We start from the raw sequence: 16,218 nt of genomic DNA, 5'->3' as shown, positions 1-16,218 counted from the left end.
TTCTATATTTTTCTTGAGTTCAACTCGTGCAGCTTTAAAAAGACTCTGCACTGCAATTACATTTTCCAAACAAAAAAGTATTAAAACGCTAACAAAAAGCATTTAAAGAACTAAAGAATTACAATTACATTACGATGTATTACTCAAGTAGGCTATATTACGAGTTAAATGCGAGGCACATAAACATACAGAGATAGATGCGCTCATTATACAATGGAACTGCTAGATGTCGCTGTTTGTCTAGTTATGTGAGATCCGAGTAATTTTGTAAAATAGGAGTAGGCTACTAATGTGTGAACCATTGCTATTGTTTTCTGATGTGAAAATCAAAAGCATAATCACTAGGACGCAGTAAAATGCTTTCCAAAAACTAATGTTAAAATCGAAAAGTTGAATGATAAATTCCATTCAAAGGATAATTCATATTTATTTTGAGACAGTGACAAAGTGCACAAAGCATATAGAAAATAATAAAAAATAAACCATTACAAATATAAACAGATTGCATACGTCAATTCGAAAACTACAAAAAAAATAAAAAAAATAAAAGAGTACAAATGATTATTAATCTGTATTCTCATGATACTCGCTTGACATGAGTCCATCATGCAACAAACCCTATACAGTCTTCAGGCAACCCGTGCCGTGAATCTCCCTGTACCATGAGACAAAAAAAAAAAAAAAAAACAAGACTAACAAAAAAAAAGATGTACTTTGACAGTTGTTTGGTCTCTGTGTTTGTACACAATTATTATGTATAAAATGTGTCCTAAAATGTGTAAAGCAGGATTTTTTTATTATATTTTTTCAAAATAAAACATGAATTATGTCCTTAATCTTTGCATATCAGTACTAGCAAAATATTACATTTGTGCTTTTTACATACTGCCTGGATGGATTTATTTTGTGCAAATTTTTTTTATAAAAAAAAAAAGGAGGCACATCTAACTGACACCACTGCCACATTTACATGTAAATGGGAAATGTTAGAAGTCCTCTGATGATATACATGTAGGTTATATTAAGGGGTAGGAGCTGCATTAAACCCTTTCATTATTAAAAATAGACAAGAAATATCACACGTTATGACAAAACAGCAAAAATTGCGGTCTTGTTTGCCTATGTCTGGCATGCAGAAATGGTCCAGGCAGTGAAGCTTACCAGGCCTCTCTGGTTAGCTAAGGATGGGTTATAATCAAAGAGGCTCGGACTAACCAAGAGGGGCAGAATGGTAAATTTGAGTGCTGTCGTTTGGCACGATAACGCTGGCCTTGTTTATCTAGTGATGAAGGTCATCCCAGAGTGCCAGGGGCTGAATGTTGTGCATCAGTTCAGCAGCGTAGCCAGTCCTTTTTGACCTCCCCAACTTTGACAATTTTCAGAGTGCTGTCATCCATTTTGAGATAGTGGGAGTCTTTGAAGAAGTAGCTGTGACCTGAAAACATTTAAAAAGTGTAAATGTCAAAAGAAAAATTAACAGTTAAAGTTAAAAGCTAATTTACTCATTTCTCTACAATAAACAAACAAACAAACCGTTTAAAGGTTTGGGGCTTGTAATATTTTTAAAAGATCTATCTTATGCTCATCAAGGCTGCATTTATTTGATCAAAAATACAGTAAAACTGTAATATTGTAAAATATTACAAGTTAAAATAACTGTTTCTATTTTAATATAATTTAAAATTTTAATTAATTCCTGGGGTTGAAAAGCTGAATTTTCAGCAGCATATTATCCAGTCTTCAGTATCACATGATCATTTGGAAATCATTCTAATATTCTGATTTACTGCTGCTTAATAATTTTGTGGAAGCTATGATACATTATTTGTTCAGGATTTGTTGATGACTAAAAAGGTCAAAAGCATTTATTTGAAATAGATTTAGCCTATAGATTCTTTTTTTTTTTACAACATTAAAGACTTTACTGTCACTTTTGACCACTTTAATGTGTCCTTGATGAATAAAAGTATTAATTTCTTAAAAAATGGAAATTCTTAGTGACTTAGTGATAAAAAAGCATAAGACATTATAACTGATGTAAATTAAATTGTGTCTATTTAATACAGCTTGGTTAACCAATAGCTCTATGCAAGTGATCCATTTATCTGTAAAATGTTGGAGTGTGTGGTCTAATTCACAACCTAGAGAAGTTGTTTTTGCTTAACTCAGCTCCAAACAGCCTAATTACAAACACACACACAGAGGAACCTTTCAGACACCACACAGGCCAGCTTTATGAAGTGTGTACATGTGTTTCTGTGTATACCTGTATGAGTGTAAATGTGTGTTAGTGACAGCGGAGGAAAGAGTTGGGTGGTTGAAAAAGCATGTATGTTAAGTAAATTCCAGTAAATCTAAATGAAACCAGAACACCTTGCGTAAAACCGTTATAAATCCTTTACCCCTCTCTTTTTTAAGATTTTCTCTCATTTAGAGTTTGTATGTGCTTTTCAGACAGTGGCTGTTACTGGAAAAAACTCATAATCTTGAGCAGGGGGCAACCATATAGCTGGGTTTTTGTTGTTGTTGAAGGCCTAATGCCAGCAGTAATTGGGTTGGAGTTAACTGCCAAGAATTCTCTACCAGGCTCCACACACACACACACACACACACACACACACACACACACACACACACACACACACACACACACACACTGACTACACTGCACAAGGGTATGAAAACAAATCAGATGTATATGTGAGGGCTATCAGAATGGGAGAGGAGAAATGATTGAGATGAAAGGTTAATTCAGGTTAGAGGTTACATTTTACTTCTCTGAGGAATACCACTGGATCTGAAACCAAGCAATTTTTAATCTCTTACCATCACTAACAAGGCTGAGGGCGGCATCTATGTCATCGGGAACAGCACTCCAAGAATCCGCAATAAGTTTAGGGAAGCCTGGATCCATCTTTTTCTTGGCTTCATTGTACCTGAGAAGTCATGGAAAAAAGAGAGCATCTACATTAGGTGTGGGCGATATATAACAATATATAAAATAAAAAATAATGTAGGACATTTAGGCCAAAGTGGCGAAGATAAAAATCTTTGTCATTATCTTTGTCATTATCTTTGCACAGGACTGGTGTCAAGCCCTGTATATAACCTTATCCTTATTATGTCCAGTATCATTTGGCTATACTTTAGTGGGGAAACAAAGGCTTCACACGAACTTTGATATGAGGAATATTCACTGAAACTTTGGAAAATTATTCCAAAATCTGCTTTTTTCTCCAATAATTTGTAGAACTTAGGGGAATAAACTCCCTGCATCTACTCAGGCCCGTCGCGACAAGGCAGGCAAACCAAGCAATTGCTTGGGGCCCCGAGCTGTCCTGGGGACCCAAGACAACGACTGGTTAAGAATAAAATGCAACGACAAACTGTGTGAGCGCCCCTTTGATGGTCAATGCAGTAAAGTGCAATGACACTGTTATCGGGATCCCCCTCAGTAGTCGCTGACAGCAGCCAGCCAACTGCGTGATCTCTGCTGCCGGCAAAATACAAAACCTCCTCGGCAGTCATCATGAAGTGGAATTATGCTTCAGGAAGCCAGAAAAGAATGAAGAGAAAGGAAGAGAAGGATAAGAAAAAACAAGATAGTGGTAAGTAGGGGTGTAACGATACACGTATTCGTATTGAACCGTTCGGTACGAGGCTTTCGGTTCGGTGTTCGGTACGCATTTTCAAACCGAACGGTTCGTTGGATCATTTTTCCTGCCGACCAAAATTTCGTTATTTCAAATGTAGGCGGGTCGCGCGTGGCAAGCGCGCTCATAATGTAAAGACGCCGGCGCGACTACAACATTGCCCAACATCAAATGGCAAATGTAATGTAAGCGGAACGAAACTGAGCTACTCGTTATTGTGTGGTTGACGGACCGTTGTTTATCAGTTTGGACCAGTGCAGCGCGAGCCGATCGTGATCATGCGACACTGTTACTACACATCGCTATTAAGAGATCCAGTAAAGAAAGCATTTGAATTCGCCACAGAAGTAATAACATCGCTGCGAGATCTAGTGAGAAACATTCACATTGTTTGGCAGGAATAGTAGGCTATAATGCCTTCAAGAAACATTACGTCGGTTTTATTTTGACATTATGAATACAATGCCCTCAAATGTTAATCTTAACTAAAATAAACATTTGTTTATAACTACTACAATATTAAATTAAAATTTTTCCAAGGAGCTGTTTTGTTTTATATGCTCCTAAGAAGAGTCAATTATAGCTCCAGAATTGCTCAAAGTAAAAATAAATAATATTTTATGGTGCTAGTTTTAATTAAAAAAAGAAGAAAAATAAATAAATCAAGGAAATTGGCATTTCTTTCTTTTTGCTGTATCGAAAACATACCAAACCGTAACACGTGTATCGTATTGAACCGAACCGTGAATTTTGTTACACCCCTAGTGGTAAGTGATAAATTACACTGGATAAAATAGCTCCACTTGTCTTGTACAAATGGTGTAATTTTGCAGCAGGTAGGCTAGAAAAAATATGTTTATGTTAGCTACCTGCCTGACGGCAAATGCTGCTTGTAACAAACAGTTAGTGCAACTTTTTTTTCGAACGGACGGAATATGGTTACATATTATAATAGGTTTTTTATTGGGGGGGCCTCCATGTCCATTTTGCTTGGGGCCCCCAGATTCCTTCAAACGGCCCTGCATCTACTATAGGTTCTTAAAGAACCTTTATCTTAAAGAATCTTAAAGTGTATTTTGGTCATTAATCACAATGAACACATACTTTATTAAGCCCACATATGTTGAGAAACATTTAAAAAAGGATTACCTCCAGAACTTGTTGCCAGCAAATAAGTAAGTCTTCTTGCTTTTGTGGAATGAGTAGGCAGCATCAATTCTATGCAAATCTGAAGGAAGACCCATGCTGGAGATCTTCTTGGGATAGTCTCTCTCCAGAGTACTGGCAGAATATACCCACATCTCATCATCTAGAAGAACAATTAAAATATTTTTAATACAAATTTTGGAGGACACACAAATAATGATAAACACACATGTAGCCTACCATATTTTTTCACCCAAAAAAAAAGAGTATTTTTTTTAATAAAAAATACAGTGAAAATTTTTATTTTGTGAAATAGTATTACAATTTGAAATAAATTTTCTATTTTAATATATTTTAAAATGTTATTAATTATTTTGATGTCAAGTCAGAATTTTTCAGCATCATTACTCCAGTCTTCAATGTCACATGATCCTTCAGAAATCATTTTAATATGCTCAAGAAACATTTTAAATTATTATCAATGTTGAAAACAGTTGTGATGTATTTTTGTGGTAACCATGAAGCATTTTTAAGGATTCTTTAATTAATAAAAAGTTCAAAAGAATAGCATTTATTTGAAATAAACTTTTTGGTAACATTATGAATGTATTCACTGTCACTTTTGATCAATTTAATGCATCCTTGCTGAATAAATGTATTAAACCGCTTTTTAATACATTTATTCAGATGTGTATACACATGTTCTTTTGGTTTAAACCAATACAATTTTATGTTTTTATAACACTAGTAATGACATGCATGGCTAACCGACTAGACAAGAGGAACAGTAAGCTTTTTATTTCTTTTTTTTAGCTTATAAACTAAGTTATAGTCACATTAACTTGCATTATTATAATCTTAATAGTATCAAGTGATAATATTCAAAGTTAATTTTAAACATCTTTCAGAGTTGTATAACACAACAATAACATCGCAAAGGACATCAGGTCTTGAAATATATCACCAGGAAGCTCAAAACTTAGTTGTGTGGCAGGTTGGGAAGTTTGTGCAAGCAGTTCAGAGCTAAACTACAGAGCTACAAATTCTAATGTTAATGTAGTAACGCTTTACAATTTGGGAGCAAATTGCTCTGTTAGAGCGTCCTTAGGTGGATATGTCAAGTCTGTTTTTAGTTGGGTTTCACATTAATGTTTCCATCCCTGTGTCCAAATGTCCATACTATCCAGCCTAAATAGTATGTGAGATTAAAATGAGTGTGTCCCAAAGCATAGTGGGACACACTATTATGGCTAATATTGCCCACAACCCATTGTGCTTTGGAGGACGATTACTACAACTACAAGTTTACTTGTACTCAGAACTACAAACATAAGTAAAAAGTGTTAAAAAACTACAAAACATGGCAGATGTGCGCGACCGACAGTTAAGTAGAGAGGTAAAGGGGTCTGATTGACTGATACTCAACAATTTAACTGATAAAAAATATTTGTTTAATGTTATCCGTGTTACATTTCATCTGCAACAACAATGTGAACTTTTATAAAGATCTGTTTGGCCATTAACTTTTAAATGCATAGTTATGAGGAGAGTCTCCACATGAAAGACCCGTGACTGGCAGATCAACATGCTACTGCATTTCTCTCTGATACAGTAGGAAATTAAATGAAATGTGGAGGATTTTAACTGTGACAAGATGATTGACAGGCCAGTTTATGGTGAAAGGATGCTTGTAACTACGTGACAGAGAGCATCTGTTAAAGATGCCATTTTGTGACTCTTTGCTACACACTTCACAAAAAGAGTATATACGTTTACCCCCGGTTTCACAGACAAGGCTTAAACCTAGTCACAGACTAAAATGCATGTTTGAACTGTCTTAACTGAAATCAACTTTTACTGACATATCTTAAAGGGGTCATCGGATGCAAAATTCACTTTTATATGGTGTTTGCATATAAATGTCACAACCACCATGCAATAAACTTTTTAATCCTCAAAAATTCTAACCACTCAATAATCAGGATTTTCTGAGCACTATGATGTCATAATGCTCATTCTCCGCCCACGACCCGTATTAGCATATGTCTGCCCTCAGCCATTTGACCCCCCCCCCCCATTTGAAATGATTTTATAATTTAAAGAGACATGCACCAAAACAGGTCACTGTGAACAAAGCTGTTTTTGAGGAGGTAAAAAGGGTGTTGTTTTACACAACCATTGAGGAATTTTAACCAAAGTCTATTACAAACTTTACATGAACACCCTAAAGAATCATACTAACTTGTGGAAAATGGGCATCCGATGACCACTTTAAAATATGTCATTGCCATTGTTTTGTCTCAAAATGCACACCAGTAATGTTTTTTTTTTTTTTTTTTTTTTTTAAGGCAGGTTTATAAAAGCTACTTACATACCCCAGTTTAGGGCTGGTCCGAATACCATTTTTTGAGCTTCGAAGCTTCGGTCGTAATGAACATCGAATATTCAAAGCTTCGGAGAGAGGGTGCTAAACATATCCTTTTCTCTAATAAAGGCAGGAATCTCTATGTGTCTGTATGTCCGTTTGCATTTAGATTATTTCGAGAACCGTTCATCCAATCGACTTCACAGGGAGTGCAGTGTCACATTTGGTGCAATATAGATGGACACGCGAGACGCAACACATTCAGAATGAATAAACTTTTAGTAAACTACAGAACAGCGCGAGCGGGAAGCGGCGCACCTCACGCGGGCAGGGCTTATAAGCTCCTGCACTAGAGATATACAACGCACACACACAGGTCTGTTAACTTAAGCAATACTTTTAAGGTAGTCTAATATTTTTTATATTTTTCTGACTAACAAATTACTGACACAGTAAAGGGTAAATTTAAATAAAGAAAAACGAAATTTAAATAAAGAAAAAAACTAAATTTAAATGAAAAAACTAAATTTAAATAAAGAAAAACAAAATTTAAATAAAGAAAAACGAAATTTAAATAAAGAAAAAACGAAATTTAAATAAAGAAAAACGAAATTTAAATAAAGAAAAACGAAATTACGTTAAATTAAAAACTATTAATTTAGATTGATAATAACGGGTAAAAAGGCTAATACATTTTGTTTCTATTATTCTATTTTCCACAATGTCAAAGCAACGCAGCTTAACCCAAAACACAAGCTCAGGCATGCACTTCTGTCCATACAAACTCCGCTGTTCTGCGTTCTAGCCAGAGAACACTCCCATTGCTGGAACACTTTTAGGCGTCGGTTCTATTTCTAGCATGCTTACGTTTTCCGCGTGGCTCGAGCCGCGCCTGAGACGCGTGTCTCACACAGGCAGTGTACAAACTCCTACCTGTTATGATAACATGGGAGCCGAAATAAAAACGGACATGCACGCAGCTGAGATGCTCACGCCACGCAGCCAGTGTGTCGCCGGCCTTATTCAAGCGCGAATGTGAACCGTTTCGTGGGGGATCCCAGGTGTGCAAAAAAACAAACAAAAAAAAACAAACAAAACGAATATTCGAATGTCAAATTTTCAAATCGAATACCACCCCACCGAACGAATATTCGAATATGCGAGTATTCGGGTCCAGCCCTACCCCAGTTGTACTATGGCCTAATCCTAGCTTTATCTAAGCCCCATCTGTGAAACCAGTTGATAAACCAGAGTTTATCTTTTCATATAATGTTTATTTGTTATCTTACAGTTGAGTATTCATTTGTGATTACTTTTTAGTCAGTTATTGATACTTATTTGTGTACATATATATAGTATTCATACAGTATTCCTTTATTTATATATTCTACAGACCACAACACAACTTGATAACATCACATAACTTTCCCTACCATCCTGATATTGTAAATGGATGTCACTTACTGCCTGACAAGTGCTATTAAAAAGAAGTTTGAAGAGGATATACTTCTCCCATGCCTGCTTCTCTTACCGGAATCACTGTCCACAATTGTCCGCCTGCAGAACTGTAAATTAACAAAAGTTGCTAGAGGTGCTACTGCGCAACAATTTGATTCTTCGAGCCGGATGTGGCAACAGTAAACAGTATGGACACAGCAGTTAGCGATGCATCAGAGACAATGGATAGACCCAAAAGACAGAGTAAACTGCCTTCCCATCTGGGTGACTATGAGGTTGGCTACATACCTCCTGTGGACCCTCCTCCAACCGCTTCTCGCTTTCACAGCCAACATAAGAGCAAAATGTCCCATAGTAAAGCCAGCTCTCGTTCCAGATCCAGTTGTCATTCCATTATCTCTGCAAGCTACATCTGCACTCACAAGCAGCTAGGCAGCCATAGTGGAGGAGAAAATAAAACAGCTGCAGTACGACGATCTACTTCAACAAATGGAGGAGGACACGCTGGCAGAAATAGAGTACCAGAGACTACAAACCCAAGCTAAAGAGGCTCAAAGTTCTCAGGAAGAGGCTCTCATGGCAAAGGAGGCCTTATCTAACTAGTTAGAATGACGGCGCAAGCTGGAAAAGGCGGAAACTGATCTAGAAGTGGCCAAGCTGGTGAGTTCCCTGCTCAGCCAAGACACAAGTTTGACTGATCCAGAGCACTTAAGCATCACCAGACACAAATGGGCCACCATCACAGTTCCATCATGCCAGCATTTGCTTTGTTGAAATTGGCCTTAGACAATCCCCATAGTCACCATACTCACATCAGTGAGCAGTACAAATACCAAGTGTTACTGAGCCACCTGCAGTTTGCTAGTGCTCAGCAGCTGGCTAAGGCATATATGCACCACCCACAACCATACACCACAGCCTTGCAAGCGTTGCAGGAGAAGTATGGCCAGCCCAGGCAGCTTGTGCAATCAGAATTAGGTGCTATCATGAGTGCTCCACCGCTCAGAATGGGTGATACCAGTGCATTTGATTCATTCGCCTTATCTTTGCAATCCCTGGTGGGCATGCTGAGGACACTGGAGGGATAGTAAGGATATGAGCTTATGTGGACCGTCTTCTGGGAAAGATGCCACCCGCTTACCGAATGGCTTTGTAGAATACTGTTTAAGCCATGGTATCCTTCAAACTGGTACAGACAGAACCTACACTCTCCCCAACTTAGCAGCTTGGTTACAAACAAAGTCACAAGCAAAGCGCATCTCGAGCTGAGCTGCCATGTTTCAGTTTGACACAACAAAGTCATCTATAAAGAGTAAAGGCACTCCATATCATCGAGAGCGCTCAACACCTGTACTTCTGACATCTGAGAAAGCTGCCAAGCCCTCTGAACTGGCCCAGGCTAAAGCAATGTCCAAGCCAAAGCCCTATTGTCCACATTGCAATAACCAAGATCACTTTCTTAACTCCTGTGATAAATTCAAGAGGTTGACCACCACCCAGATCGTCACCTGGATCACAGAATGTAAACGTTGTTGGAAATGTGGTCGAAATCAAAAATGGCCCTATAAAGTCTGCAAAGAACTGCACCTTACTGTCCTACATGACTCTGTCAACGATACTTCAAGAGTGGTGATTATGATGAGTTTGCCATCCACACAAATCTATCCTGACAGACCCAAACGCTCACAGAAAGTTATGCTTGAGGTTGTCAAAGTCCTCTTGCACAGTGGTGGGCAAACAATGGAAGCCCATGCTGTTCTACATGACGGCTCTGAAAGAGCCATCGTCCTTCCTGCAATAATACAACAGCTTGGGCTGAATGGAGCTCCAGAGGTTCTTCTTTGCAGACAATCCAACAAGGTCATACCAAACTTGAAGGGTCCAGTAACCTTGGAGGTTTCTCCCATCCCCAAACCCAGAGAGAAGTATGTCATTTGTAATGCTTTTACTGCCCCAAGTGGCAGCACTCCAGAAAGCATATCGCCACCTGAAAGTTCTACCCTTACAGCCTGTAGACAAAGTCAAAACCTACTCCTCATAGGGTCTGATGTGCCACACCTCCTGACTCCTATACAGCCAGTGCGTAGAGGAGCTGAAGGTGGCCCCGTTGCCATATGTACCAAGCTTGGTTGGGTATTGCAAGGCCCAATGTGTCCGATTCAGCCCCCTAAAGGCCAGCAACAATGCCTGCATATTATGACAGCCTCAACATGTGACAAGCTGTATCAACATGTGGAGCGCTTGTGGCAAATTGATACCTTGCCATACAATGAAAAGCTGATCACAAGATCAAAACAATACCAACAATCCTATAACCTCTTGCAGTCTGCTACGGTCAGAGTAGAAGTAAATGGTGTCCAACGATATGCTACCCCGCTACAAAGGCGTACTCCTATCTCCTTGCTCTATGCAGGCAAAGAGGCTGTGCTCCCCAGTTTTAGAAACATTAAAAGAAAACTGGCCAAGAATCCTGAACAAGCTCAAACCTATTGCTCTGAAATTCGAAAGCTTGAATCTGAAGGCTACATTGCCAATATAACACCAGAGGAGGAAGACAAGTCCACAGAGTCGTGGTTCATTCACCACATAGTGCATCATAATGGGAAGGACTGAATAGTCTTCAACTGTTCCTTCCAGTACCATGGGCAAAACTTAAATTAACAACTCCTTCTGGGGCTAACACTGGGACCATCTTTGCTAGGTGTCATACTGAGATTCAGACAACATGCAGTTGCAGTGAGTGGGGACATAAAAGTTATATTCCACCAAGTACATTTGTTACCCAGTGACAAGTCTGCGATTCATCTGGATGAACATGGATAGGGAAGCTGACCCAGACCTCTATGAGTGGCAGGTACTTCCCTTTGGTACGACCTGCAGCCCGTGCTGCACCATTTATGCCCTTCAGTTTCATACCAAGGAACTCCAAGACACCATGGCTGGCTTAGCTGACATTGTGGAGAACTCATTCTACGTCGACAACTGTCTTCACAGTACTCCCGACCAAGGTGAGGCCAGAGCGATAATAGATGGGTTGCATCAGTCTTTGCTAAAGGGAGGCTTCGAGATCAGACAATGCACGTGCAATATACCATCATTTCTCAGACACCTTCCATCGGAAGCCAGATCAGCTAGTAGCGAGTGCTGGTTGTCTCAGAATAGCACTGCCATGCAAGAACCTACTCTCGGCCTACAATGGAATTGCCTCGATGACACCCTTGGGTATAGGAACCGCATAGCAGAGCCTGTTCAGCCCACCATGAGGAATCTGTACAAGACTTTGGCAAGCCAATTCGACCCCTTATGGGTTTTTATAATCCCATTCACCATGAGGGCTAAGACTCTTATCCAGGATCTCTGGAAACACAACCTTAACTGGGATGACCCTATCGAACACCTACATCTGCGTGAGAAATGGACCATGTGGGTTGCAGAGCTTTCCAGTATCTAGAGTGGCTCCTCGTAAATGTCTATCTATGCCCCGCCTAGAGTAGTCCAGTATTCACCACCATTAATTTGCCCTGCTGGTAGTCATAAATATAGCGGATGAGTCTTAAAGTCACATGACTGTATGTGTCACCTGGTTCTTTTATTCTGCCTTTAGGAAACAAGTGTGCATATTCTGCATTACCTGCAAAGAAGACAGTCTTCTCCTCCAGAGGATTCTCATAAGCTGCATCAATCTTCTCTGGAAGTTCACTCCAGAATGTAGCCACCAGCATGGGGCCTGTTGGCTTCCTTCTGACATCAGCCGACCTGAAGAGGAATCTGTAACAGGAGAGTTTAGAGTTAGACAAAGAAGAAAAAGAAAAAGAAAAAGAAAATGGCAACACTATATTTGTGCACATAAAAAAAGGTAAAAAGAAAAAGAGCAAATGAGGGAGAGAAGGGAGAAGAGATGAGAACGAGATAAGCAAATAAGATGGAAAGAAGAGCCTGTGCCACACTCTAGCTACAATGAGGTGATTCACTGAGCAGATGTTTCTTATTATGTTTGAAGAGTTAATAGGCAGTTGGACATGTCCAGACTTGCCTGCTTCCCCAGAATAAACCACAAAAACAATACCAACCAACCCTGAACTCTTTCCACTGACCTATTTTTCAAAAGGCCAAAACATTTCAGCCCCAGAGGAGAAGACAGAGAACTCAGAGACTACAGCTCACTAGAGTGAAGTGCAGCTTCTATGAGAAGCACACAGCTGTCTGGCAGCAATTATTTTACAGTATGTTAAACTTATGTAACTTTTGGCCCTCTAGCAGTTAAAAAACAAAATGCATTTTGCGTAAGAACTTTGTTTTGGTTGTGCTTCAGCTCTGCGTGACTGTGCGAATGAAAATAGCGATCCTACAGCTCATAACTATTAGGTTTAATTCACTATTAGGTTTAAAATCTAAAAAAACGTTTAGATGTAAAGGATCTCAAGCTGACTAGCTGAAGACATAACAGTAGATATACTCATTAATTGAAATGGTACTTCCTTGAAAATAAATTCCAGCAGAGCTCTGTAACAACCATAATGAAATGACCCTTCCCAATAGATAATGCTTTACAATGAATTCTGTTAGAGACCTCTGTTAGAGAAAATGTTAGAGAAAATTGGATGATTCGTAATTTCCTACTTCTAAATTCTGAAAAAACAGAGTTTCTAATTATTGGACAAACAACGTCCTCACGTAATAACCTAGAATACTGTCTAACACTCGATTGCTGCTCTGTTAAGTCTTCGTCGTCGGTTAGGAACCTGGGTGTGCTCTTTGATACCAATCTTTCATTTGAAAGTCACGTGTCTAGTATCTGTAAAACTGCATTTTTCCATCTTAAAAATATATCTAAATTACGCCATATGCTCTCATTGACAAATGCGGAACAATTAGTTCATGCGTTCATGACCTCAAGGCTAGATTATTGTAATGCTCTACTGGGTGGTTGCCCTGCATGCTTAATAAACAAACTACAGCTAGTTCAAAACGCAGCAGCTCGAGTTCTTACCAGAACCAGGAAGTATGACCATATTAGCCCAGTTCTGTCAAAACTGCATTGGCTCCCTATTAAACATCGCATAAATTTTAAAATATTGCTGATTACTTACAAAGCACTAAATGGTTTAGCTCCGCAGCACTTGAGCGAGCTCTTAACGCATTATAGTCCTTCACGTCTATTGCGATCTCAAAATTCCGGCCAGTTGATAATACCTAGAATATCAAAATCGACTGCTGGCGGTAGATCCTTTTCCTATTTAGCACCAAAACTCGGGAACAGTCTTCCTACCATTGTCCGGGAAGCAGACACACTCTGTCAGTTCAAAGCCAGATTAAAGACACATCTCTTTGACCTAGCATTCACATAATACATTATAGACTTCTATAATTTAATGTTAGGCTGCATAGATTAGGTCAGCCGGAACCGGGAACACTTCCCATAAATCCTGATGTACTCGTTACATCATGAGAAGAATGGCATCTACGCTAATTTTAGTGTCTGTGTTTATCCCGAGGTTTTCCTGCAGCCTGCCGGATCCAGGCCGTATCCAGATCTGACGAAGGACCTTCGCCTGGACCCGATGACAACGCAGTGCTGAAGTGCCAACTGGTCTTTCCCTATGGAGGATCCCTCTACCACTAAAATTCGTTTCGCGTTCCTACCCCAAAGAACAAAATAAAATAAAATTCTTTATCAAAATTTATAAGGAAATTTATATAAATTTATTTATAAGCCTTTGTTTAGGCTTGGCTTGTAGGGAATTCCAAACCTGCGTATATTCAAACGCACATAACTATAGAACCCATTCTAAATGCGCATGTGAACGCCATCAGCGTTTCTCACAGGTTCGCGTTTAAAGTCTGTGTAGAGGGAATGGTGTCGTCTTAGCGGCCCCTAATTTAATAACAAATGATCGTTGCGACGGAAGCAAATCAATCAAAACTAACTTTAGATGGAAAATAACTTAACTCTGCTATAAAGCCAAAACAATCTCTGTTACCTTAAATTATACGCTTATCTCTGTAAAGCTGCTTTGAAATAGGGCTGGGCGATATGGACCAAAAGTTATATCCCGATATATTTAGGCTGAATATCGATATACGATATATATCCCGATATTTTTTTCCGCAAAGTGAGAGCAAAAAGTAAAGACTATACTAATAAATAAACATTAAGCCTATGCTAAAGCGATTAAATAGCAGTCCCAAAGTTTTTGTTAATACAATGTTGGTATGAGCCACTACAGTCATTTAAAAATATAAAAAATAACACAAAGAAAAATAAAGTGGCATTTTGGGGTTAATATGGAAACGACAGTAACCATGGTGAATACACAATACTAACAATAATGAAACATGGAAACTGCTCCTGATTAACAGAATGAAAATCATACCTGCATTACTTTTATTTTGTGTAATTTACAACGTAACGGCGTTGCATGCTTGTATTTCTTTCGCACTTTATATACAGTGAGGCGATACATAGCGCGCGCCGCCGCATTTGCGCGTGTAGGCCTAATTGAAGAGTGTGCGGTAACGTTACGAGTACAGGATAACGGCTGACAGGACAAGAAAGTCCGTTTTTCTGAGGTGAAAGACTTTATTTCAGCGTACAATTATGTCACTGCCTGGTAGGTCCTATTGTGCTGGGTTTTCTGAAGTATTCATGATTCGCCTCTCATAACATAACATGCACTAAACACGCACGCAAAGTGGAAAAGGAGGGGCGGGGGCGCGGGGAGCAAGGATCAAAGCGCAAATTTGAACTATATCGATATATGCGATATGGTCTAATTCCATATCGCATTTCAAAAATATATCCATATATTTTTTATATCGATATATCGCCCAGCCCTACTTTGAAACAATCTACATTGTTAAAAGCGCTATATAAATGAAGATGACTTGACTTGACTTGACCTACATAAAATAAAATAACTTAGATAAAATATCTTCCTCACTTGTGTGTCGCTTTTACATAACAAATCCCTCAGTTCTCGTCATCTCCGAAAAGCCGATGCCAATATTGATTCTCGTTTTATTACGAGCTCTGTCGCATTCTCTTTTGCCAACAGACTCTCCTCTGTTTGCCTTTTTTAAGACAGGTGATTCCCCGTGGGTTCCAGATTCAGCAGTTCCCTGTCAACCTTTCTCGCTCGTCGTGACAACTAACCTATGCTTCTCCCATATGCGTCAGAGTAGCCGGAGCAACTTTTCTCTATTTACGGATATGACGAGACACGCACAGATGACACAAGCATCCCGCTTTGTCTAAAATATATACTTATAACGGGCTTACCATAGTGAATCAGGGTAAGACAAAAACACGTTTTGGATTCATTGTTTGAATTGCACATAGGGCCCTATCATACACCCGCCACAATGCAGCACCGAGCGCGACGCAACAGTTTTTTGCTAGTTTCAGTCCGACACAGTTATCATTTTCACGTCCTGTTGTTTAAATAGCAAATGCATTTGCGCCCATTTGTGCGCCCATGGGCATGCTGGTCTGAAAACGAGTTATGTTCAGGCGCATTGTTGGCGCGTTGCTATTTTGAGGCAACTGAAAAAGACTGCAACATTTTTAAAGAGCGCGTTAGTAATGTGCGGGGTCCA

The 16,218-nt window shown here is 39.1% G+C and overlaps 1 protein-coding gene across 1 annotated transcript in view; it reads right to left on the bottom strand.

Annotated features, from left to right (window-relative positions):
- Positions 1 to 402: 402 nt before the first annotated feature.
- Positions 403 to 16,218, bottom strand: part of mmp2 (matrix metallopeptidase 2) — a 28,595-nt gene continuing 12,779 nt past the window's right edge. Inside the window, exons 10-13 of the mRNA XM_081359891.1 lie at positions 12,254 to 12,390; positions 4,803 to 4,962; positions 2,827 to 2,936; positions 403 to 1,435 (exon numbers count right to left, since the gene is read on the bottom strand). Of these exons, the coding sequence (XP_081216017.1) occupies positions 1,332 to 1,435; positions 2,827 to 2,936; positions 4,803 to 4,962; positions 12,254 to 12,390 (511 nt within the window). The 3' untranslated portion in view covers positions 403 to 1,331. The remainder of the gene's footprint in view (positions 1,436 to 2,826; positions 2,937 to 4,802; positions 4,963 to 12,253; positions 12,391 to 16,218) is intronic.

Source organism: Scardinius erythrophthalmus (genome assembly GCF_964197995.2).
Source record: "Scardinius erythrophthalmus genome assembly, chromosome: 2".
In the NCBI taxonomy this organism is placed as follows: domain Eukaryota; kingdom Metazoa; phylum Chordata; class Actinopteri; order Cypriniformes; family Leuciscidae; genus Scardinius; species Scardinius erythrophthalmus.
This window is presented reverse-complemented; position numbering and strand designations above follow the sequence as displayed.